Source organism: Dryobates pubescens, chromosome 29 (genome assembly GCF_014839835.1).
Source record: "Dryobates pubescens isolate bDryPub1 chromosome 29, bDryPub1.pri, whole genome shotgun sequence".
NCBI classification, from domain to species: domain Eukaryota; kingdom Metazoa; phylum Chordata; class Aves; order Piciformes; family Picidae; genus Dryobates; species Dryobates pubescens.
This window is the reverse complement of record NC_071640.1, coordinates 4,493,090-4,516,890: the sequence shown is the minus strand read 5'-3', so window position 1 is coordinate 4,516,890 and position 23,801 is coordinate 4,493,090. Positions and strand designations below refer to the sequence as shown.

Below are 23,801 nucleotides of genomic sequence, written 5' to 3'. Positions count from 1 at the left end.
CAGGGCAACCCTCACCTGCGTTTGGTAGGCCTCTGAGCTGCGTGGCGCAGCTCTGCTACTTCCCGTTCCAGCTCCTCTCTTTCCTGCAGAAGTTCTTCCACATTTTGATGCAATTTTTCCACTTCTTTCCTGCATTTACGCTCAGCTGCCTCTGACCATTTCTCTTTGTGTTTCTGAGACTTTAAATAACACACAGTGTCTTCCAGCCTTGTGACTTCACTTTCCTACAGACAGGAAACAGAACAACAAAATCAAGACCTATTTTCTGTTGCATTGCTCCTGGGACACAGGAGCAGCTACAGACAGCCAAGACCAGCACTGAGGCACAGCATTCTCAGCAACCTCTCTCAGATCCAAACCTCCCCAGCAAGGATTTTTTAATTTACTACTTTTTTTTTTTAAGCTAGACTAACCTGATCAGTAAAAATGAGAGGGGTTTGCATTTTTTGTGAAATTAAAAGATGTTCCTAATCTGTTTTGTAAGTCAGCTGCCTGTGGTTAAACCTGCAGCTTACAGCTCGGTCTCTTACCAAATCGTGATGCTCAGGCACATTGCAGTGAAGCACTCCAACAGGGACCAGTGGGACAGTGAAGTTTGGAGGAAGAGGGCCATAAACAACCTGGGCCCCCACAGGAGGTGGGCCATAAATAACAGACCCAGGAGCAAGTGAAGCTCCACTTGGTGCTGCAGGAGGAGGGCCATAAACCACAGTTCCCTCAGGTACAGGGCTACCATCTGGAAGGACTGTGTAGATAACTGTTCCAGGGGGTGGTACAAAGGGAGGCTCCTCAGGAACACGAGCTTCTTCCTTTCCTTCACGATCTTCTTTTGCTCTTCTATCTTTACAGAAATTTAAGAAAAGGGCATTTTAAATATTTTTTTTCAGTAAAAAAATATTCTTCCAATGCAATTTTAAATTCTATGTAACATAAAAATGTAACAAATGCTGCTTAAGGTGATTAATGAGTTCAACAGTCATCAACTTTTGTAATTCACTCATGTGCACAGGTAACTTCACTGGGAGCTCTACGCAATCCATCTTTAGCAGGCTCCTAAACATTCTGCAGACCATGAGACTGACTTACCTTTATCAGAATTTGTTCTGGGCAGCCTATTTCTGACTGGTGAATAAACCCAGCAGCCTCCTTGACTGGGCATGTCTTCCTTCCTGCACTGCCCGTCCTGACCACTCCCTCTTCCTGGTGGGGATGTGCCACAGAGTAAACAAATGCCAGAGTCTTTCGTGCTGCGGGAAGCAGGAGTGGAAGCCTAAAGCAAAAACCCAAACCAACCTGTATGTGTTCAGCTAGAAATGACAAGTCATGAAAAAAATATTTGTTGTAGACATTTCTAAAGCATTGAATTCCACCCCCCCCGCCCCCCCAAGAACAGGATGTACATAACTCTGCTTTCCCTTGCTTCTGAGCATGATGCTACTTTAGAAGAGAACAATCTGAATTCAAAAGAGATGTTGTTCAAACAAACACTGCTTTGCAATAACTGTTAGTCTGTTATGTCCTCTTTTAGCCTTTCCCTAAATTAATTTCCATTACTGCACTTGGAATAGTTGTCTCCAAATATTACATTCACCAGATTACCACACAGCACCAGGCTTTATCAGGGAACATTTGTCTGCCTGTTGTTTCAGGATGTCTCCTAACATGCCAGCTAATATTTTTTTCTTATGTTTCTTCCAGACTGAGCAAGTGCAGAACAGACTTTCCCACATCAAATGGCTTTCCACATAACAGTGTTTTTATTTCTAACCTGTGATGATGGCATGTAATACCAGTATCCCCTCCTTTTCAATGGATCTGCTATGCTATTGATGTAATCATTCTGGTTTGAAAGCATGTTTTTGAGTGCTGCAATTTCATCTTGCAAGTTGTCAATTTCATCTCTGTTACCTGCAAATTAATCAGAGTTTATAGACATATAAGGCAAACAGTTAAGTCATAGATACTGCATTCAGCTTTCCCCCCTTATTGTTATCCTCTTAAATCTGAAAGGGTACTAAAAAGCTGAATTGTTGGGGGAAACAAACTAAAGGTTATTATATAGTGATGTGGATACCCACTGGCCTTGTTTGTCATTTTAAGACTGCAGAAATACAAAATCCAAGCTCATGTACTGATGCTCATTTTTCCTTACCACACAGATCTCTGACCATGTCCTAGAGCAGTGTAAACTGAAGGCACAGCACACGTACTGTTTCCTTAAGAGTTGGACAAAGTGTTGCTAGTACAAACTAAAGAAAACTACAACACTGCCATTCTGATTTTCAAAATAAGGAAAGATTTAAGTCAACTTCCAAAGGTCACATGGCAGGTCAAGAGGCGATGCTAGAACCCTGAAGTGCTGGTCCTTAACCACCCATTTCCTTCAGTCTTCATGTCTGAAGCAGCAAAATCCCATCAATACACTTCACAGAACTGCACTTTGGCTGTTTGCTTAATATACAGAGAATCCACTCAAGTACAGTGATTTAAGGACTGGATGTATCTGTATAGGAACCACACAGGAAAGATCCCTCAACAGTTTATTCCTGAAAAAACTTTCTAGAGCTCTGAGGAGCTTCTCAGATCACAAAACAAAGAAACCAAGTAAGTTCAGTCTTCTGCATCCATGCTTATCTGCATGCCATGGAGAGAAAGAGAGATTACCTGTCCCAATGTTGTCCAACAACCACCTTAAACGGTCAAGTTCTGCTTTTTGTTGCTCCACAGCTGCATTTAATTTATCCATTTCAAACTTCTGAGAGCTTGATGCAACAGTCTTCTCACTAGCTTTCTCCATTTCATGCTGAAACTGTTTAAAACACGATTTTAAATCAAAACAAAGTGCTTCAGTTGAGACTGCTTTGAAACTGTTTCAAGCATGCCCACCCATTCCTACAAAAACACTCAGTGTACCATTGCTGCATCAGAACATTCTTCCCACTCCTTCATGTGACTGAGGTTTACAGACATTGCCACACAAAGGCATTTAAATTAGCAAGTGAGTTTTACTTCAAAATCAGCTACTTGAGGCAGTGAGGTTCCCATGTTCTTTGGCAGATGTCAGAGGATGGAAGAACAGCTGTCACGTGGGAAAAACTTGAGGAGAAAGAACAGCTGAGAAGCCCCTAAATATGGCATTTCAGAAATTCATTGAACAAATACCTAAGTGTTTAATCCTTCCTGTACAATACAGAGCAAACATCACTGCAACCTACTTGTTCTTCCTTCTCTTTGAGGAGCTGTTGTAACAATTCTATTTCTGCTTCTGCTCTGGCAAGATCCCGGGCTGCACGAGCTGCCTTAGCACAGAACTCTTCAGCTTCCTCTATCTCCTGAAATGGAATTTTTCATTTGAGCTTTAGTTTGCAAGAATATTTCACAAGTTTGCAGATGTCTCATGCAGCTTTGTGAAAAGCTGACTAAGAAGGAGCATCAGCACTTGTCTGTTCTGGAATTCCAGAAACTGGCAACATTTATGTGAAATAATGTTTTAACTTACAGGATTTCTACAGAGGAGATGTTACTATGCAGCCAAAAATGGCTCCATATTTAAAACACATGAGGTGGAATAGCAAATTTTCACAGTCCCAATGTATTGGTTATTGTATGACCTTCAGTTATTAAGAGGTTAAACCTGCCTCTCCCTCACCTAACTAACACACAGCAAGCACACCTGTCCATCCCCAGACTTACTCAGGCATTCATCTACTGCATTTCAAGATGATTCTGTCTGAAGCAGGAGCTCCTATGCAGCAGGGCAATTCAGAATAAAGCTCTGAAGCTGAATTTGGCACTAGAAACCACTACTTAGACACAAGCAATTAATTATCAGTATTCATTTACCTCGGCTCGCTCCTGATTGATTTTGAGAACAGTCCCATGCAGAGCCTGCAGCTGATTTTTAGCAATGGAGAGCTCTGTGGCTGCCAGTTTGTCTGAAGTGATGACTGCTCTCTTTAACTCCTTCAGCTCTTTATCTAGGCTGACAAACTGCATCTGTGCCCTGGCATCTTCTATTTTTTTCTGGAATCAGGGAAACAATAGGTTCTGTAAGTGAAAAGCACCGTGGAAGCCAGGCTTTCTGCTGGCTATGACACTTACCCCCATACATATCCCATTCTGTATCTTATGCCTAGAATTAACAGGGGAAAAACCTGAAGCAAGCACAACCAATACAATTTAGGGGCAAGAAAGATGTTATATTTAACCTTTGTGCTCCTTTCTGTAGTTGAGCTATCTTAGAAAGCAAAATAATTCAGAATTTTTTGAATCTTCTTGTCATGAGCACCCAGAGTGCACAGGTTTGTCCTTACTCATTCCTACCTTCTTTGCTAAATCTTTCAGTTGAGCAAGAATAGTCTCCTTCTCTTCATCTGCCTCCTGCAGCTGCTGATCAGCAAGGCCCTGAATTTCTTCCATGCTCTTTATTTTTTCATGTAAATGCTGGATTTCATTCTCTAACTGATGGACCTTGTTCTTATTTTGCCTGTTTTCAGCTTTAACCTAAAAAAGAGAAGTAAGTTAGAACGAGTAGCCAGAAATGTGTGTGTGGGTTTTCACCTAAAAGCCACCTGTGATGCAAAGAAACAGCTTTCTGGCAAGTGCAGTTACCAGCGTAATTTGGACCAGAAGAGAAAGAAAAAAGAAATTCTTTGCCACTCTAATTATTGCATTTCAAAAGTGCCCAAGTGATTTTGGTAGTAGAATAGGTTACTGGCTCTATTTTTCTACCTATAATTCAACTCTTTTATTTTTGCCTCTGAGACATACAATTGAGTCTAAATACTAATTCACCAAATCATCAGGCAAAAATCACAAGGTCTAATACTTACAAGAAATAAATTCAGACCCCTTGTTACATGAACACCAGGAGGTGGTTCTCTTCTTGTTGTCATACAGCTAAAATTAGAGGTTGCTTATGGAACTTTTAACACACATTAAACCCTTCTCCTCCAAAGCACATTTTTAACAAGCTTTATATAATAAAAAACAACAAAAGGTTGCAAAAGGAGCATGTGCCCTGTCCAGCACCTAATTTAACACTCAAAGGAAAGCAAGAATGGCTGATGTATTTCACTGCTTTAAGCAGAGTATCATGTTATACACAGTGTGGAAGTGGTCACTTATTTGTTTTCTCACCTCAGAAGCTTTTGCCTACTTATTCAGTTTCTTTAGAATGAAAATTACTACATGACATTCATGTATTGCTCCTGTTCTAATCACAAGTAGCAGCACTGTGCTCTGATGTGTGTTGGCACTGTGCTTTTGACAAGCAAATGTATTGCATTTGTCCACCTTCAGTAAAATTATCTCCTAAAAGATGGAGAGTAGCAAAAGTACATCAGTAGTGAAACATCCTTCAGCTGCAAGTTACATTTTTGAGACTAAGCTGAAATTGTCTTACTCTGGCTTTTGATACTTGCCTGTCTGTATTTCTCCTGTACTTCTTCCAGTTTTTCCTGCTGGGATGCCATTTCTTCCTGCAATTGCCTCTGTCTAGCCCACGCTTTCTCCTTTTCCCTCTGAGCATCAGCAATGATGTCACTGCATTCCTTCTGCAGATTTGCAAGGCTTTTCCCTAACACATCAGCTGGATTCCGACATCTGAAAAAGAATCAGTACAGGTGCCAAGACACAAACCCACTGAGTTTACATCATAGACCAAGCAAATTAATTTAGGTGCAGCACTGAACGTATTACACTGCACAGTCCTGCTCCACCCTGCCTCTGCTTATTCCATTCTCTCCTTATTACCATTCTGTGTTGCTGGGGACAAAGGAGCAGGGGAAAAGTTTGCCCCATCCCTTGCAGTGAAGCACAAAGGTACCATCTATTTCCCTCAGCACTATACTTACTGAGCTCAGGTGATGCTCTCAACAAGAACAAGGTGCTTAAGCTCATGCTTGAACTGCCCCAAGATGCGCTCAGGAGGATGCAGCACATGTACCTGGTTGCTCTCATTTGCTGACCACTTACACATGCTCAAGTCTAACAACACTGTTTATAGTTATATTTTACTCACTTCATCTCTCCAACTCCTGTCTGAAGTTTTTGCTTGAGTTCATTTATCCGAGCTAAGGCTTCCTCAGGATGAATCAAGTTACCAACTGCATGATTCAGCTGATTTTGAAGATCTTTAAGCTGCTGTTTTAGGAGATTGTTGTCTCCCTAAAAAACCCAACACAAACCCCATACCATTCACACAACAATTTCAAACATGTACAAACAACAAAAGCCAGAATGTTTAATATCTAGATCAGTTGGAGGGGTTTGTTGTTATTGTTTATTGGGGGGGGTGGGGTGGTTTATCATTTCTGTTTTGTAAATAGATTCCAAACAGGTTTTTTTTCCTGTGACCTGAACCAGTATCATCAACAAAACAAGAACATCCCAAACAATCTTTGCCTTTCAGTTGTCTCTATGTTGAAAGGTTATTTAAATACCAGCTCAAAAATTATCTTACCCTTTCCTTAAACTACCTATGCAGTTCATGAGATACCTGTGACTTCAAGGATCACAGCTCTGTTGCCAATTGCACTTGGATGCCATTATTGTTTTGTGACAAGTAAGTAAGATTCCTCAGGATCATACCTTTGAACAGAGGCAATAAATTCTGCTTTAGGCATTGGGTCAGTTTTTACTTCTGCATTCAAATAGTTTGGGTTTATTGCATGAAGCTTGCGGGAACTCAGACACAACAATGTAGCAGTTCTGGAAGCCAGAACTGAACAACTCTGAAATCATTTCAAAGGTCAATCTGAATGTCTAGAAGACAGGACAAAAAGACTATGGAGTAGGGTCTCTGCACAAGAAAACTAAAATGAGGAAAAGTCATAAAATACTACTGAACTTCAAACAAGATTAATACAGAATCCTTTAAAATTCTGATCACTTCCCCTTTGAGGGAGTGGAGAAACATACTGCATATCAGGTAAGGTTTTAAATACAGCAAATATGTCACCTGCAATTGCTTGAATTGAGACAGCAGCTTAGAATTTTGTTGTTCCTTCTCTTCTGCGAGTTGTGCTTTGGTCAGAGCATTCTCTAATGCTTGCCTTTCTTTTTCAAGTTCAGCTTGCAGGGCTGACAGTTCCTTCTACAAGCACAGAAAACCTTATTACAGTCACCCCTTGTCCTGGGATAGATTATCCCTTGGGCAGCACAAGAGCTCTGTTCTCACCTGGCTGAGTTGCTTCAGTCTTTCCAGTTCTTCTTTGTGCTGATTGGCTTCAGTGTCCCTGTTTCTTAGCTGGGCTTCCAGTTCAGCCTCGTAGGCACTGCTGTCCCTTTGTGCATCTCTAAGTGATTTGTTTGCTTCTTGCTGCTCCTGGAGTGCCCCCTCTAGCATTGAAATTTCCTGGAGTTTTGTATTCACATTAGAAATAAGTACACAAGAGAGGCAGGATTTCTTTAAAGTACATTGCCCCTCTTCCTGTGTTACTCATCATCAGCGTGACAGCAAACAGATCAAAACAGAGACACTAGCCCTACCCACTGACCATTAAAACGCAAAGTAGGTGGCACTGCTACATACAGAGGTGAGGTCAATGACACTGCTCTGACAGACTGTACAAAAATCTACACTCAAGTTAGGAAAGTGTAACTTAAAGTGATAGACATTTGTCTCTGGTATTAAGGTTTGCATTAAATTCATCAGTTCTCCAGTAAGCTGGTGATAGGACAGATGCAAGGTCATAATGTGCACATCCTTAGCTAGAGTCCTGCTGGTTTTCAATGATGCAATTCACTAAACAGAACCATTTTTATCAACATCTGAAAGATAAAACCTCCATTTCTGAGACAAAATGCCACATCTACTGTATGTCTCTTGCAACTGGCTTTAAAGGTCAAATTCTGTTTTTAATGTCTGTGGGAAGAAAACATTTACGTTACAAAGTTAGGTCCAAAATGCTATCCAAGAACCGTGCTTTGCCATGCCCAGTTTGGTTATTTACTTCTTCTAAGGTTTATTTTTAAGTATCTGAATTTGGGAAGAGACACAGTATTAAGCCTTACTTTTTGCATGTTTTCTGCATCCATGGCAACTATTTTCAGGTTGTTTCTCTCCTCCTCTAGATCTGCCAATCTCTGCAGCAAAGATTCTTTATCCTTCTGCAACTCCTTACATTCATCATTGGCCCGTTTTGCCTGGCACTTCATGCTCTCCAGGTATTCCTGTAGTCCAGCAATAATACCTTCTAAATCCTTTTTCAGTGCTTCATTTGATGCTATCTGACCTGCAGAAATGCAAAACAAATTTGAGACTGTTAGGAAACCACACTTACTTACCACACAAACAAAACTGCCTTTCTTCATCTTCTCTAAGCCATTCACCTATTGAAATCTCTAATAACAAGGAGTAACTAGAGCTCAACCAGAAAATGCCTGTGCTGTGTTTTAAGGCTAGGAGTTTCCATATTATGGTATTAACCTGCCCTAATGAGACAGAACCTGCAGTTCTTTGTGCATTCCTGCCCACTGCCCAAGATCTTTGCTACCTCTACACTTATATCAATTTTGTTCCAGTTATTATTTTCACATGCTTTTCTGAGGTATTTACTCTCACACATACCAGGCGTATAGCAAAGGCATACATAATCTTGGTAAGTCAGTTTTCAACTTACCCCCATGTTAAGAAACAACAAGCAAATAACCCACATCTCTGTAAACCACATTCCTTAACCACATAAAGGTGAAGTGAACAACATATAATTAAAACCAGTATTTAAAAAATTACCCAAAGCCTCCTTTTAGATCAGTTGAGAAAGGTTTTGAACCTTTTCCTGCACACTCTGATTTTCATTTACACAAGGATAAACAAATCTGAACCCCCAATTCAATTGCCATGTTATCCTAGATGCAAAACAGGCTGCAAAAGAAACATTTACCATCAGTGAGCTGTTGCTCCAAGTCCTTAATTTCCTCGGTTTCCTTTGCAATCCTAGAGAGCATTTCATCCAGGCGACTCTCCAGCTGCCTGCAATGTTTGTTCATTACATCAAACTGCTGCTCTTTACTGGCTTTTTGTGCTTTCATGTGAGCCTGTAAATTAACATTAGGAAAGGTGACGTGGGACAGGGTCAATACAGATTTAACAAGTCAAGTCAGTATTTTAGCTCAGTTCTGCAAAGTCTTATACCAGCAGTAAAAATCACAAGTGCAGTGTGTGTTGTGGTGCTTGGTTATTTTGGGGGGTTCTTTGGTTATTTTTCCTCATTACTGCCCCCCAAAGAATCCCAGATAGACAAGCACCCTGTGTGACTAACAACACTGTGAGCAGTTTCCCCCTTGCCCAGGCACGATGAATAAAGCCTGCACTTACAAACGATTACTCAGGACTAATACCTTTCTTCCTGTCTTTACTTTTTGTTCTATTTTCTCTTTCAGTCAAGAACAAACATGAATTACTTCAGAAGCTTTAATCCTGTCGTCCTGCATTGCCTTCACAGCAGATGATGCTTTAGAACATGTCAGGTCACCACCCGAAGGAAAACTCTGAGCAGCCAGCAATCAGGGCAACTTTATAGCCAAGGTTTACTTAAAAGAGATTTATTTTGCTTTTTAAACATTCCTGGGAAATGCACTGTCCCCACAGCTCACAGACTCTGGTCAGGACTTGATGCATTTAGTATGAATTAGGGTGATTGTTTCAGCTGCATACAAACCGTGGTTATCACCACAATACAATGCTCTGTTTCCCACTGGTATTCAATCAACCACAAACAACTCAATTGTCAGAAAAACCGGGAAAACACAGACCTGCAGGCATAATATAATTCTACAAACAGAATGATAATCATGATAAATTATAGTAATAATTTTACAACCAGAATTATAGCCATGACAAACAATAGTTACTGCTCACTTTTTGAGTAGCTTGTTTTTCTGCTACTCAAAAAAAAAGGAAAAAATAAATTGAGCCAACGGTAGAAATTTTAAACACAGCATCTTAGGAAAATCACTGATCAAGTTGCTCCTGTAACAGAAGTAATGGGTGAAACACAGAACTTTCTACACTTCGGATGTATTGAACCGGAAGTCACTTGTAGCATTCACATTCGTACCGCTCAACTTGTCACCTCGTTAAACACAAACGACCGTCTGGCTTCCGAAGGGGGAATTTCACCCAGTAAAACCCGAGCAGAAGCGCCGCTCCTGGGTCATTCAGCGGCAGCTGCCGAATGTCACGGAGCTCAGTTTAAAAACCCCAACACTTACAGCTTTGCCTTTGTCTTTTCTTCCTCCGAGCGCATTTGCAACACGCCCCACCCCAGATCTAGAGTTCATTTGACTAGAGAACCGGTATCTTCAGCACAGAAAGCAACAAGTAGCGCGGCCCATGATCTCCGTCCGCCGCTGCTCCCGCAGCCCGGGAGGAGCGGAGGGGCTGGAGTTCCGCTGCCCGCCCGGGCCGCTCGTTCCCGTTCCCCGTTGCCGCTCGGCGGGCGGTTGGCCCCGGCCGGCGCTTCCTGTGTTGTGATTTGAAGCGAGGGCGGCCCGCGGGAAGGGCCGGGCTCAGCCTCTGCGAGGGGCTGGCCGGCAGCTTTGGGAGCTTGCCCGAAACGGGTACAGGCCTTCTCTTACTCAACGGCTGAGAAAATTAATAAATAATATATAAAAAGCATTTTTTAAAAGAGTTTGAGGGCCTCAGCTCAAAAATAGGAGCCAGGCATGGAAAATCTTTGCATACACAGGAGCATCGAGATGACCCGAAAGGCTCTCATTTAAATGGCATCAGCTTTCCTAAAACACTACAGTAAAAATAATTCTAACTCATTTTAAGTTGAAGGAGCTTGAAAGGCGTGTGTTGGCCTCTTCTCCCTAGTAACAAGTGGCATGAGGGAAGAAAACAGCCTCAAGTTGCATCAGGGAAGGTTTAGATTGGATATTAGAAGAAACTTCTCCCCGGAGAGGATTCTCGAACACCGCAAGAAGCTCCCCAGGGAGGCGGTTGAATCCCCAAGCCTGGACATATTTAAAAGATGAAGAGATGTGGTGCTGAGGGACATGATTTCGCATCAGCCTCGGTAGAGTTAGTTAATAGTTGGACTTGATTTTAAAGGACTTTTCAAACCCAAACAATCCTATGATTCTGTAATTTATAATTCCTATGGACATTTGCTGTACCCAAACACAGTTGTTAACTCAGAAATCAAGTTTTTCTTCCCTGAAGATCAAAAAAAAGGAGACTATCAAGCTAAAGCTGCTCTTGGTGTATACAGCTTTGCCCTGACCCTGGAATGTGCAACCTGAGACCTTGCTGAATTTATCAGCAATGACAAGACTGTGACAGCATGAGATCCCACCAAAAAGGTGCTATGAATCTTCTCAGAACTAAAACTATTTACTGAAAACTGATTCTAGGTTTAGGATGCTGGACTACAATGTAACAAAGCTGCTGCCGCCGCCTGCAGCTTTCCGCAGTTCACACACTGCTGGACTATTAATACAAGCTGTCACCACTTCAGCCAGGTCAGCATCACCTGCTCCTCTGGACACCTTTTGTAGACTTTTGTGCCAGTGCAAGAGCTCTCTGACAAAGTAGCACTTCAGCTATAGGTCTGCAGCAGTTACACACAGCTTTACAAATCTTTAAGGACAGATTCTACAGGATTTCTTACACAGAAATTATCCCCAAGGCTCTGCACAGCATGTTTTGGCAAAGCATAAAGATCAAGTTCTTAATGTGCTGTACAGCTGCACTGAAAATGAGTTGCCCAAGTGTTTTACCAGAGTTAATTGGTTTGGGGCTTTTTGCTCTTTTTGCTAAGGGATTGCTAAATAGCAAAAGAATATAATTGATGAAATGGGCAGAACTGAATGGTAATGAATTAAAATATCCTTGACTACATGTCTCAGTACATTAAAAAAAATTAATAATTTTGATTTACTTACATGTCTTGGATCTTCAGGATTTACTGAAGCAAGAGAACTCTGCAACTCTTCAAGCTCTTTCTGTTTTTTCCCTATTTCTCTTTTCTGTTTCTCCATTTGTTTTTCCAGTTCTAGAGCTTCCTTGCGTAGCTGATGCAGGATTTGTATCTTTTCACTCAGCTGCTGTTCAAGACCTTCCTTGTTGGCCTGTGACATCTGGGGACAGCATTAGGAGGTTGGGTAAAACAGGTGAATTGGATATACACAGGTGACACAGAATGTTTTCATGTTAAGTGAGACTAGTTTAGCCTAACAGGTTGCCTAAAAATGATCTATTAATTCTCTTGAGCCTTCTGTCTTTTCTGAAGATAAAAACTCATAGGATTTGCTAAAAAAAGGGAAAATAGACAAAAAGCAGAATATATCTTACAAGGTCTTTTCTTACCTAAATGGTTCTATTATGTGAAGTTTGGGTAAAACTTCCTTTCTCCTGAACACATTGTCATAGGCCACCAGCACTGCTTATGATGCTGTACCATTCCTCTGTTACTTTCTGTTCTGCTGAATAAGTCTTTAAGGAGCTATAAGGTTATGGCTCTTGGAAGCAAGAAGATACATTCAAATTCTAGTCCAAGCCTCCTGCTGGGTAATACATTGACCCCTAACTGTCCACTTGCTGCCTATTTATGTCCTTCCAAAGCATTCTGAGGACATTTAACAACCATCATCCCACGGAACATGTTTAGCCGCAATTATTTGCGCCAAACACTGACAGCTTATTTATAAACAAGCTATCCAAAGCCTGCAAGACTTTTCCAATGCATGACAAATGGATTTACATATGCAAAGTGTGAGAGAAAAAGCAGTTATATTTTCTATATCAATGCTGCTTCAAATGTTGTCTTTTGCTATTCATGTAGCAACATCTTTGCATACTTTTTTCTGAGCCAGAGCATCCTCCAGTTGTTGCAGTTCCCCTGTTACTTTCAGAAGTTGTTGTTCTGCACTTCCTACTGCACTCTGCAGTTCTTCTAATTTTCTTTGTGCTGCAGACAAAAAACAACACAACCCCCCAACACATTAGAATGTTCTGTAGAACACTGATGTGCATTTTTCTGTTAACACATAATCAGAATGTGTTTTAGTACAGCAGTGAGAATTAAAGCTAAAAGATTCTTGTTGCTCAAAAACAGCCTAGCTTTTTAATGAGTTTTATACAATTAATGGATTGTGAAGCCTTCCCAGCATCCTCTTTTCAATAACATTTAGCCCTTTCATCCTGAGTTATCTTAAAATAGCAAAAAAAAAGTAATTAAAAATTGTAAGTTTTGACCCAAAATGCATCAAGCAGTGTTCAGAAATGACAGAATTTAGAGCCTCTGACACACCATTGATTTTTTAATGTCAAACATATCAAGCATTTAATAATCCATGATATAAACTCCACTGATACACATATTTTAAATTTCATTTGATAGAAATTAAGATTTTTACCTGAACTGATCTTTCTTTCTTTATCCTCTAATAGCTCATCTACAGTTTGGTGCCGCAATTTCAGCTGGGGTTTCCTAGAGAAGTCATCTCCATCTGGTTGCATTTTTCCAATCTCCACCTGCTGAGCTTTGCTAGCAATGTAGCCTTCTCCTATGAACATATTCCTTTTATACCTGGCCTTACCAATGTATGGGCTTTCACCAGGGACACTGTCAAGCTCAACATCCTGAAAGGCATGAAGCAACACGTCTTTGTATCCATCTCAGAAGTAAGGTTGCAGTCAACTCAGAATATACATTTAACTCCCTTAACAAGCATATAAAGTAAAATCAATGTGAAATTAGGATAATTGGAAAAAAACAGACTACACTTGACTTGTTTGGACTTGAACATTCTTGTTATTTTATAAAGGAGTTAAAAACAAACTACCCCAGTTGGGGTATGATTGATCAGCTTGCTGCAAATGGGCAAAGCAAGTGGATATGTAACTGGAGGAATTTTTCTTCAAGTGTGAGGTAATAGAAATTATATTTAAGCCCATCACAGTGTTCCATGTAAGCTTTACTCAAACATAACTTTAAAAATCATTCATAGTTAATGATCTTTGCATTTCTTGTTCAGACTGCTTTCATTCAGGCATCTCTACCGTTTTTTGCCGGTATGACAGTTTAGCTCTAGTAGGAGGAAAGAACCATCAGAAAAAGGACAGAAATTCTAATACCATTTAACTCAAGACTGTTCTGGCTTGTGCAATTTCTTCCAAGTGAAAGGGCCTCCAAAAATAAGCTGGAAGGCTTGGTTAATAATCAGAATGAAATGTTTGTTCACTGACTCTACCTAGCTCAAACATGTGTGGTAATAACAGACACTAAGGGTCACTGAAATTCAGTTTAGTTCGATTCTGTTAACTTTTATAATGAAATGCTTACATTTTTAAACTAATAACTCTATACAAAGATGTAACTAGTAGAGAATTAAAAACAAACAAACTATTATGTTTTCTATTTTCCAAGCTGAAAAGCAAGAGAAACAGCAATGAAAAGATCCGCTATTTAAAAATTATTACCTCTGATGGAAAATAATTTAAGGGCTCAAACTTCGCATCAATCTTATAAAATGCCAGCTCCTGTTCCAACTCATACTGCTTCTGGCAAGCCCTGGTCAGCTCCATTGTCTTCTGCTTTAGCTAAGAAACCAGAGAACAAAGTAAGCTGCATTCACTCAGGTGTCATCATTATCACATACCTTTCAATTCAGCAGAGAGCAGGGCAGACATTCACTTTGAAACAAAGCTCACATCAGAAAACATTAAGATGGTGCATTTTGAATCCAAAATATCACAAGGTGCAACTTTATTACCAGCTACAACACGATGACTAAGAGTAGACAAGAATTAATGTAACACAAAGGATCACATGAAAGGCCTTTGAAATTTATACAGATCAATGGTTTGACAAGAAAGTTATCACTAACAGGATAAAACAATAATTTGGGTACCATGTTTCAGTAGACTCTATACCAAATAATGTATTTACTGCTACTAATGAGCAGTGAGAACTATTATCTCTGATTGTCTGGAAAAGAAACAAAATATGTCAATTGTCAAGTGCACAGAGCTTATGCTTCTCATTTTAGCTTAACCTGGTGCTAGTTTGGTTTTCAGGTTTTGGATTTTTTTTTTTGGTAAGCAAAAGTCCATCATGTGATTTCTCTTTAAATCAACTTTTCACAATGAATACCTGGGGTAGAACATGCAGCAAAACTCCAATAGACAGTGGAAAGCAGGACTAACGGAGGGAAAGAAATAGAACAGACTGGAATGAAGGAAAGGCTTAAAGGAAGATATTTAAAATCTGATATATGTCATGCAAAAATTGTTTCAGAGAACAGAAAACACAAAACCAAGAAAAGCCACAGTCAATATAATGTCTCACTGGAACACTTTATACAAATGCTCCTAATTCAGTAGACATGCAAATGAATCCTAGAAATAAAAACAACCATGCAACCCAGGAGCACCATAGGGCTACCTTTAGTGAAGAATAAGGGCACTGTGGAAAGGGAACTGTGACAAACCAACACACCAGCTAAAGGAGGAAAGAAGCAAGCAAACTTTGTCATCTAAAGGATAAAAACAGGTTAAGTGGAAAAATATATGTTGCTAAATCTCACTCTACTGAAAGCTACATTTTAAAGTTAGGCTGCTGGTTACTGTGTGTATTCACAGTAGTGACAGCTACAGAAGTATCAGCTACAGAAATTTCGAAGGATAAAGTTTGAGAGGATGAGTTCAACAAGGAAAATAAAAGCCATGGATTAAGTTCCCACCAGGTCATTCCCAACCAAGCATTCTCAAGTCAGCAGGGCTCTTCTTGCTTCTTATAGCTACCAATGAAAGATACTCTGTCAAACCAGAGATGATGTGAAAGAAGTACAAATAAACGAGGGGACTTTACCCAAAATAATAACCGAGGGATATTACTGACACAGAGCTTGTATGCATGTCTTGCTTTTGAAAAAGCATTCCATCTTTAAAGTGCTGCTGCAATAAGGGAAAAGTCCAAACAACACAGAAGATTCAGCATATCAGCAATTTAGCACCCAGAGGACACTAAACTTTTCATCGAATGACAAGTTTTTGAACAAGCCAACAAAATTACTAGAGACAAATAAGTTACTATAAACTATAAATTACAAGACTGATCCTGACTGCTAGTTCAATATACTTACTTTTGCCACAAAGAGAATACTAAAGAACTGGTCAAGGAATAGTCACTCTTTACAAGTTGAAATGCTTAAGCTTTGTCTCTCTTAAAAGATAAATCTCCAGCCCCCTGCACTCTTACACTAACAACTGTTTCTCACAACAGAACTATTCCAGATGTTTACTCAGTGCAAGCGACTATCTTACCAGTTCATTTTTCGTGTCCAGGTACCTTTGAAGGTCTTCATAGCTTTGTTTCTGTTGCAAAGACTTCTCTTTTAATGATTTGTTGACTTCATCTTGATGGCGAAGTTGTTCAAGCACTTTGGACTGGTTAAGTTTAAGATCCTCCATCTCTTTTACTGCATTTTCCAACTCTCTTTCTAATTTTTCTATCTCTTCTGAGAAGCAAAACAGAAACATTCAAATAGAAAATCTTTCCATCTCAACTTTAATGTGGTGTAATTTACTAGAATTCTAGCAAATCACTATTACCTAAATTAAACCTCTCTAGAGCTTCCTTCCTGTCATGGTTTGTCACTGGCTGTCCATCCAAGTTTTGCAGCGCTCGCAGGTGGAATATGGTGTACAAGCGGTAGTGAGGTAGACTTACAACGGGATTATCAGCCAGGAATAGAGAAGTCAGATCTTGTAGAGGCTTTAGTTTAGCTATGTCTTGGAGCTACATCAAAGAGAAATGGAACAATGATTAGACATCCTTCCAAGAACCACCCCTATTATTGAATTTCTGATTGTCCATACTGTCTTAATGTTAGGTTCACCTCAAAGGATCTAGTTTAGTGATTCTTATAAAGACAGAGTACTATGAGTAAAGTAACTTCCTAAAAATCAGATTGGTATTTTTTTCATAGGAGAAATAAAGAGTGCAACTTTAATCAAGCTTGACCCTGAAAATGTGAAGATAACGAGGCCTGTGGATATGTATAACATTCCGCCTCCCAGACTAAAAAGAAAGGGGAGTTTTTATCATGAGGAGTACTCAAAACTAGTGATCTCTCCTCCAGAGTAGCATGACTTCTTCAGGAGTTGTATTAAGTGATCTCATTTCACAGACACCCTTGTGTAGTTGCAAAACATGGAAATTAACCTGGGCAGCAGAAGTAAATCTAGTCATGTCCTAAACACATAATACAAGCAAATGGATTATTTATAGGTCTCCAAAACTGTATCATTAACTTATGATAAGGGACACCACCAATAGCATGCACAAGTATCTGCATTTTCACCAAGTTTTTCCAAAGTCTCTAAAACCTTTCCCTTCCCTGAACAACAGAGTCCAGGTTTATGCTTTGAACACCTGTCACAAAACAAGAGTTTCTGATCAAGAGCTTAATTAGGCTGACAACAGTTGTGTTTCACAACAGACTTTGTGGAAAGACACTCAGCAATTGTTCAGAGTAAGGTAATCAATGTAAATATACCAGTTCACCTCATGAAAGGATCGTGAGCAATTACTGCTCCTCACTATAATCACTTACTGATGATAGTTTATTCCGTTTCAAATTGAGCATGCGCAGGGATCTCAGTTTCTTCCCAAGCCACACAGGAATGTGCTCGATCTCATTCCCGGCAAGATTCAGCTTTTGTAGATTCTGCATATGTTCAATACCTTCAATTTTACTGACAATAAGAAGGAAATAGAACTTACCAACCATGGCAAATTGACAGTGTAACTGAGCTGTCACAGATAAAACTACAGCAAGACATTTCACCAAATAACTATCATCCAAGAGATTAGGAAAAACATTTGTTTACTGCAATGGATTCAATTCCCCTTAAATTACACCAGCTTGCTTCCAAGTACTACATTTAGACAAGGAAAAAGAATTCACAGCAAGACTTTCTCACTGGAGTAAGACCTTGTACATATTTTCATTTTAATATTATTTTAGTGTGGTAATTCAATCTTAATATGTACAATTTCTTCTGCTTCTCCAGAGAATGTCATGGGACACAGATGAACCAAAATAGAGATATTTTAGGTTTGTTTTTTTTTCCCCCCATACAGAGGAAGGATCAACTGTAAAGTGACAGCATGCAAGACTACATTTTTTAGTGTTTTTTTCTTAAACACTAACTAGCTAATGAGGGAAACATGCAAAGTTTTAGTTTTATCTTACTTGGGCATTTATCTAAATATAGGAATATTATATCAAAGTATAGGAGACTGTGCTCTTGTGACCATAGTATTTAAGTAGGAACCAACTGTACATTAGTAAAATCTGAAAACACACATCAGTAGCTAAGAGCTACTCTGATCCTTCCAGTTCCTGTTGAGAGAGAGGAAGTGGTATGAATGCAACATATAGAAATGCTGGGGTCTTGCTTACTTCCTGTTGTTAACTTCTCTACTGCAAAGTCAGGCTCGTGTAAAGATCACCATTCACTAACAGAAAAATGTAAAGAAATAAAGAATCTTGCTGTAGGCTGAACTGTTTCCCTTCAACATTTTTATACCACTCAGCCAAGACACCAGGTTCTCAAAACAGTGAAAAAGGCAATTTAATGAGTTGATGACCTGCCCAGTCAATTTTTCTTCTAAAAGAAAACTTCTTCAATTACTGTAATAATACAAAGTAAAAGTTTAATTAATTTTAGTAATACACTTAATTTGTGTTATTGTACATGCTTCGTTATGGCACCTGGAAACTTGCATTCCTGGCTTGGTCTCCTAGGTAAACAAGTTTAACTGCAGCCATGGTATGCTAACAGCTCCTCCCAGAACTATTATCTTTATAATACCTAAGAGCTTATGTTTAAGAAAAATCTCACCAAAATCCATTAGTCTTCATATGTAACTGATGGGAAATTCACCTGAAGTGCTCACATCCGAGAGAGAACTTACTTAAGAGAGAATGTCAGTTTTACTGCATCTGGGCTTACCAAACCATCAGTGTTTCTGCTTACCTGATCTTGTTGCAAGACAAGTTGAGTTCACGCAGCTTCATCAGTTTATCCAATTTCTCAATCTTCTCTATCTGATTGTTACTGAGATTTAGTGACTCTAGTTTGGAGCACTTTTCTAAATTTTCTACATACTAAAGAACAGAAAATTAAACCTTTATTATCATAGCTTTTTTTTTTTTTTAAGAGAAAGGTAGATTTTTATTCTTAGCAATGACCTACTCATTAAAAAATGTATTTTTAAAATCAGTTTCACTATTGCATTCACTCTGCTTTAGGTACAGCCTACTAGAGTGTTGGAAAGAAGAAAACTAGATTTTAAATTCAGAGTGGACCACTCTCATCTACACAATGAAAGAAACTAGCACAATCCAAAAGCCACAGATGGTGTTCTGAACTTCATTCTAACTGATTCAAATTTTCTTTTGCACAACTCTCCACTGACAGGTTTGGGTTTGGGGGTTTTTCTTTGACAGTAGCTGCTTGTAGAACTAGGCTAACATAATTAGAATATAGCTGTTTACATCCACATAGCATTAGGCCTTTACTAAAAATATAAAATCAAAATCAATTTTTAACTTTGGTTAATTACCATTTTCAGACTTACCTTAAATTTCTTGTCTCCAGTCTTTGGGGTTGAAAGATTTAGTGAGCTTATACATGTCAAGTTTTCCTGTTTAGACAGACCTTTTATAAGGGGTTCGGTAATGTACTTGACTCCTGGACTAACACCATTTTCATCTGAAATTAAACAGAGAAAACTACTGTCAGTAGTGAAAAAATGGTGACTTTAATTCTTTTACTTCACATTTAATACTGGGAAAAAATTGAAAATTATTTCCTCCCCCCAGGGGATGAAAAGACATAGCAGTACACCAGAAGCATTTACAGGAAGTGACACGTTAAAGTGGTTACAGCCCTTCGAAAAAGGCACACTACACATCTCCCTTTCTCCATCTTTCCCCACCAAAGAATGTAAGGAGGAAAATACTCATTACACAGGTTTCATTACCATCATTTCCACATTGGCGTGTCAAAAGAGCAAAGCACAGTTTTCAGGATTCTTGCCAACAGATCACACATCTTTAATCACACAGTTCACAGAACACTGCCTTTTTATGCTTTCAGCATGTACTTTTATACCAGCAGTTATTTATACAATACCTTTATGAAACTTAGACTCAAAAGCAGCTTCTAAATTTTCTGCTGTAATATCAAGTTGTTGAGGCCTCTGCTCCATGCTTTTGCAAGCAGATGGAGATGTCTGTTGACCAAGAGGAGATGGCGATCTGGTACTTGAACTGACAGGAGACATTGGACTAGGTGTCCGAGAAGCTGACCTCTGTGGGTTTCTACATAATGCTTTTTTCATGGAGCCTTTCTTCATTGCCAAAAATACAGAATATCATATGACCAATATCTGGAAGAAGAGAATTAAACATTAGTTTGTACATAAGTCTAAAACTCAGTGTGCATTCCAACAAAGGTACTTAATGACACAATTCATCACCTCAGATGATAGAGTTTGGGACATCATAGAAGTGATATCTGAAAAATTGTCCTTTTAACATAAGAAACTACTTCCAACAATGACATGACGTGACAAAATCACATCTAAGCCAATCTTCCAGTGGGTGACAGCTTCCAGTTTTCATGGGCTAACATATTTAGAAGAGTAGTACAAGTGTTTACTTACACCATTCTACAGCACACTAGGAACTGGCTGAACTACTTTCTGGTTTGCAACTCATCTTGGTAACTGTCCTGCAATTTGTGGTTTACACAAAGTCTGTTAGGTCTGGACACACTCTCAACTCAGACTAACACAGCTGGCATAGGACAGAAATGAGAAGATTTGGATCTCAATTGTTTCTACCAGAGCTAAAAATCACCCACTTTGTGCTAGAAGAGTGAATACAAGCAAAAAAAAAAAAAAAAAAAAAGAGCAAAACATGGGGGCAGGGAGAGGAAAAAAAAAAATCAGTCTATCACTGGCATTCCTTCAGTGTTCCCCTTTTCTCCAAACAAGTTATTCTGTGACTGCCTGGAAATTCCACAGAATGTCAACAGAAACTTCCTCCAGTGACAAATGCATTTCCCTAGGGGTACGTGTAGGAACGGTCATGTACGATGTGTTCCACGTGTCCAACCCCCTTGTAGTAACCATCTTCAAATGACAGGCTTTTTACTAAAACCTTGATCCAGTAAACAAAAAACACATTTTAACACGGAATCATAGGCTTTTAAAGGAGCTTTGAGCTATGAGTAATTACATTGTCTCCTAAGTTGAGATTTTCTTGATTAAAACGTCTTCTTTTTTTCCTTTCCCCCCATGAATCTTGAAGGCGACTCTCTCTTCTACCTAGTTCTTGGGAGCACCACTCATTCAGAGCCAGAAGAACGAGACTAAAAGAAGCAAGAAAGGGAGAAAGATGATGAAATGCTAGTGAAATGCTACTCTAGGAAGCTTCTCCACGCTTCTAGGGACGCAGTCAGGCATTTTAATGCTGATTCTTGCGAACAGACCGGGCTTTAGCTAGGAAAAACACGACCGAAGTCTCACGATGTAACAGGAGGTGAAGTGGGGAGCGTTGAGCAGACCTGGCCGCGGAGGTGTGCCCTGGGCGTATGCCGCGGCCCGCCAGAGGGGTCCTCGCTGCTGCCCCTTCCCTCCCGACCCCCCGGTTAACGGCTCTGCACCCGCCGCGGTCTCTCCACCCGCGGGCGACTCAGGTGAGCCACCGGCCCCTCTCGCCCTCCTCCACCATACCCGGCCCGCACCTGACAGTATGACGATCGCAGACTGAGCCCCGAGCAGAGCTCCCTTGCGCGGGGCCGGGCCGCGGGCAGCACTGTGCCCTCAGCCCACGGTGAAACAGCAGGGAGCAGCGATGCTCGCCGCAGGGGATCCCAGTTCCCGCCGAAGGCGGTTCCCCTCAAGGCACCGCTTTGATTACCTGCGTTGACATGGTAACGCCGCTTCACGCTTCCCACCGGAGCACTGGTGGGCAGTGGCGGGCAGGGCAGCCTCCGGGCGGCCTAAGAGTGAAGGCACCAGCACTTAACACACTTCTCCTCCTCTCTTCCTCCGTCGAGCAATTGTCTTCTCTACCAGCCTCCAGGCCCAAGGTGCTGCGGCTCCTTTAAGAGTCCATCCAGAGCGGCCGAGCCGACGCCATTTTGTCTGGTTGTTGGCCGGCGACGAGTGAATGGACCCGGGGCGGGGCGAGACGGGGCGGGGCGAGACGGGACAGGTCCCTCCCAGGGCAGCTTTCCCGCCGGTCGTGGGCCCTGCGGCGCGTGCGCCGCTTCCCTGCCGTTCCCGCCGCGCTGCCTCAGAGGCGGGCGGTTCCTGCCCGGCCTCGGCTGTGAGAGAGCAGGTTTTGAAGAGTTTTGTTCTAAATAAAGCCGAAGTGACTGTATAAATAGCAGTTTTGGTTTAGTTTGGTGGGTGGTTTTGTTTGTTTTTTTTCTTTCCTTTCCTTCTGGGGGTTGGCTTTGATTTTGGGTGTTCGTTCTTTGTGTTTTAGCTGTATGTCCGTTAATATATGCGTGTAGAATGGTATGTAGATGGATTTAATTCACACACACCGTGTAGCATTGCAAATAAGTATGTTTAATCACGATAAACTCATTGCAGTGTGCCTGAATTTCAACCATTTTTCACAGGGGTGTTTAAACCTCTTGCAACCGTTTTGTGCTGTGTTAGTACAGGATCTCTACTCATAGATGTGAAATCGTAAGTTTGAAAAACCACGGAATCACAGAATATTAGGAGTTGGAAGAAGCTTTGAAAGATGATCAAGTCCGATGCCTCTGCCAAAGCAGGATCACTCCAGCAGGTCACACAGGAATGCCTCCAGGCAGGGTTTGGATGTCTCCAGAGAAGGAGACTCCACAACCCTTTCCCCTGAGCTGCTCTGGTGACAAATGCTTTCCTGAGATCGGGATCACTAGGCAAAATGTGAAAAGGAATGTAGAAAAGGGACATAATCAGATTTTAAAACCATTTCAGAATAGTGGTAGATTTCTGAAGTATTTTTCAATGATCTTCATTGTTTGCTCCTCCTTGTTTACATACCACCCATGGAAAATTAATTTATGAATTTTCCTCTTTTTTGGTATTTAGTAATAGACACTGAGGTGTTATTTTTAATAATATTAAGGACTTCACATTTTATAAGGTTTTATTCCATATATTGTTACTTCCCTCATAGTTTATTACATCTGTTGAGAAGCCCCAGTTGGCCTTTTTGTAATTTTCTATTGATCAGAAACAGTCCTTCCCGTAAAGGTAAACTGTATTGTTTGCTTTAACTTCAGAAGTCTTGCACAACTTTAGTTTGACTTTACATAAACTTATGTGTTGAGGTCCCATGCATACATACCAAGCATGCAAAGCTTTTGTCACCAGTGGTTTTTTAGGTTGTTTTTTTTTTTTTTTGCAAATGCTGTTTAAAATAGTACATGTTCTAGATGCAGTGCACCCTAATATTTTCATACTTCAGTTTTATTTGTAATGGAAGCACTCAGTTGTCATAATCAAGAACATAAAGGGCTAAAAGATATTTGCAAGTGAAGAGTTATTTCAAAGCAAAAAATAAAAAGAAGGCTAAAAATAATGGCAACACCTGGTCTAAACAGATCAGTGCATTATGTTTGATATAATTCAAATGGATTTATTCCTTCAGATGCAAATTTTAAATCACTTTGATTTAAATATCTATTCCTGAATGGCAGACAATCTAGTTCTTTGCCTGTTGGGGTTCTTTGGATGCTCTGAAAATTTTTTTGTGTCTGTGTG

At 40.2% G+C, this 23,801-nt stretch overlaps 1 protein-coding gene across 1 annotated transcript in view; it reads right to left on the bottom strand.

The window, feature by feature from the left end:
* CNTRL (centriolin) overlaps positions 1 to 22,078 on the bottom strand; it is a 33,449-nt gene extending 11,371 nt beyond the window's left edge. The window contains exons 1-25 of the mRNA XM_009907461.2: positions 21,955 to 22,078; positions 20,162 to 20,417; positions 19,605 to 19,738; positions 19,001 to 19,131; positions 17,572 to 17,713; positions 16,568 to 16,754; positions 16,280 to 16,473; positions 14,435 to 14,554; positions 13,369 to 13,594; positions 12,811 to 12,920; positions 11,896 to 12,090; positions 8,889 to 9,042; positions 8,017 to 8,237; positions 7,181 to 7,357; positions 6,962 to 7,096; positions 6,023 to 6,168; positions 5,424 to 5,604; positions 4,324 to 4,503; positions 3,844 to 4,023; positions 3,216 to 3,332; positions 2,665 to 2,809; positions 1,769 to 1,908; positions 1,087 to 1,270; positions 531 to 841; positions 16 to 224 (exon numbers count right to left, since the gene is read on the bottom strand). Coding sequence (XP_009905763.2) covers positions 16 to 224; positions 531 to 841; positions 1,087 to 1,270; positions 1,769 to 1,908; positions 2,665 to 2,809; positions 3,216 to 3,332; positions 3,844 to 4,023; positions 4,324 to 4,503; positions 5,424 to 5,604; positions 6,023 to 6,168; positions 6,962 to 7,096; positions 7,181 to 7,357; positions 8,017 to 8,237; positions 8,889 to 9,042; positions 11,896 to 12,090; positions 12,811 to 12,920; positions 13,369 to 13,594; positions 14,435 to 14,554; positions 16,280 to 16,473; positions 16,568 to 16,754; positions 17,572 to 17,713; positions 19,001 to 19,131; positions 19,605 to 19,738; positions 20,162 to 20,384 — 4,142 coding nt within the window. The 5' untranslated portion in view covers positions 20,385 to 20,417; positions 21,955 to 22,078. The remainder of the gene's footprint in view (positions 1 to 15; positions 225 to 530; positions 842 to 1,086; positions 1,271 to 1,768; positions 1,909 to 2,664; positions 2,810 to 3,215; positions 3,333 to 3,843; positions 4,024 to 4,323; positions 4,504 to 5,423; positions 5,605 to 6,022; positions 6,169 to 6,961; positions 7,097 to 7,180; positions 7,358 to 8,016; positions 8,238 to 8,888; positions 9,043 to 11,895; positions 12,091 to 12,810; positions 12,921 to 13,368; positions 13,595 to 14,434; positions 14,555 to 16,279; positions 16,474 to 16,567; positions 16,755 to 17,571; positions 17,714 to 19,000; positions 19,132 to 19,604; positions 19,739 to 20,161; positions 20,418 to 21,954) is intronic.
* Positions 22,079 to 23,801: the final 1,723 nt, after the last annotated feature.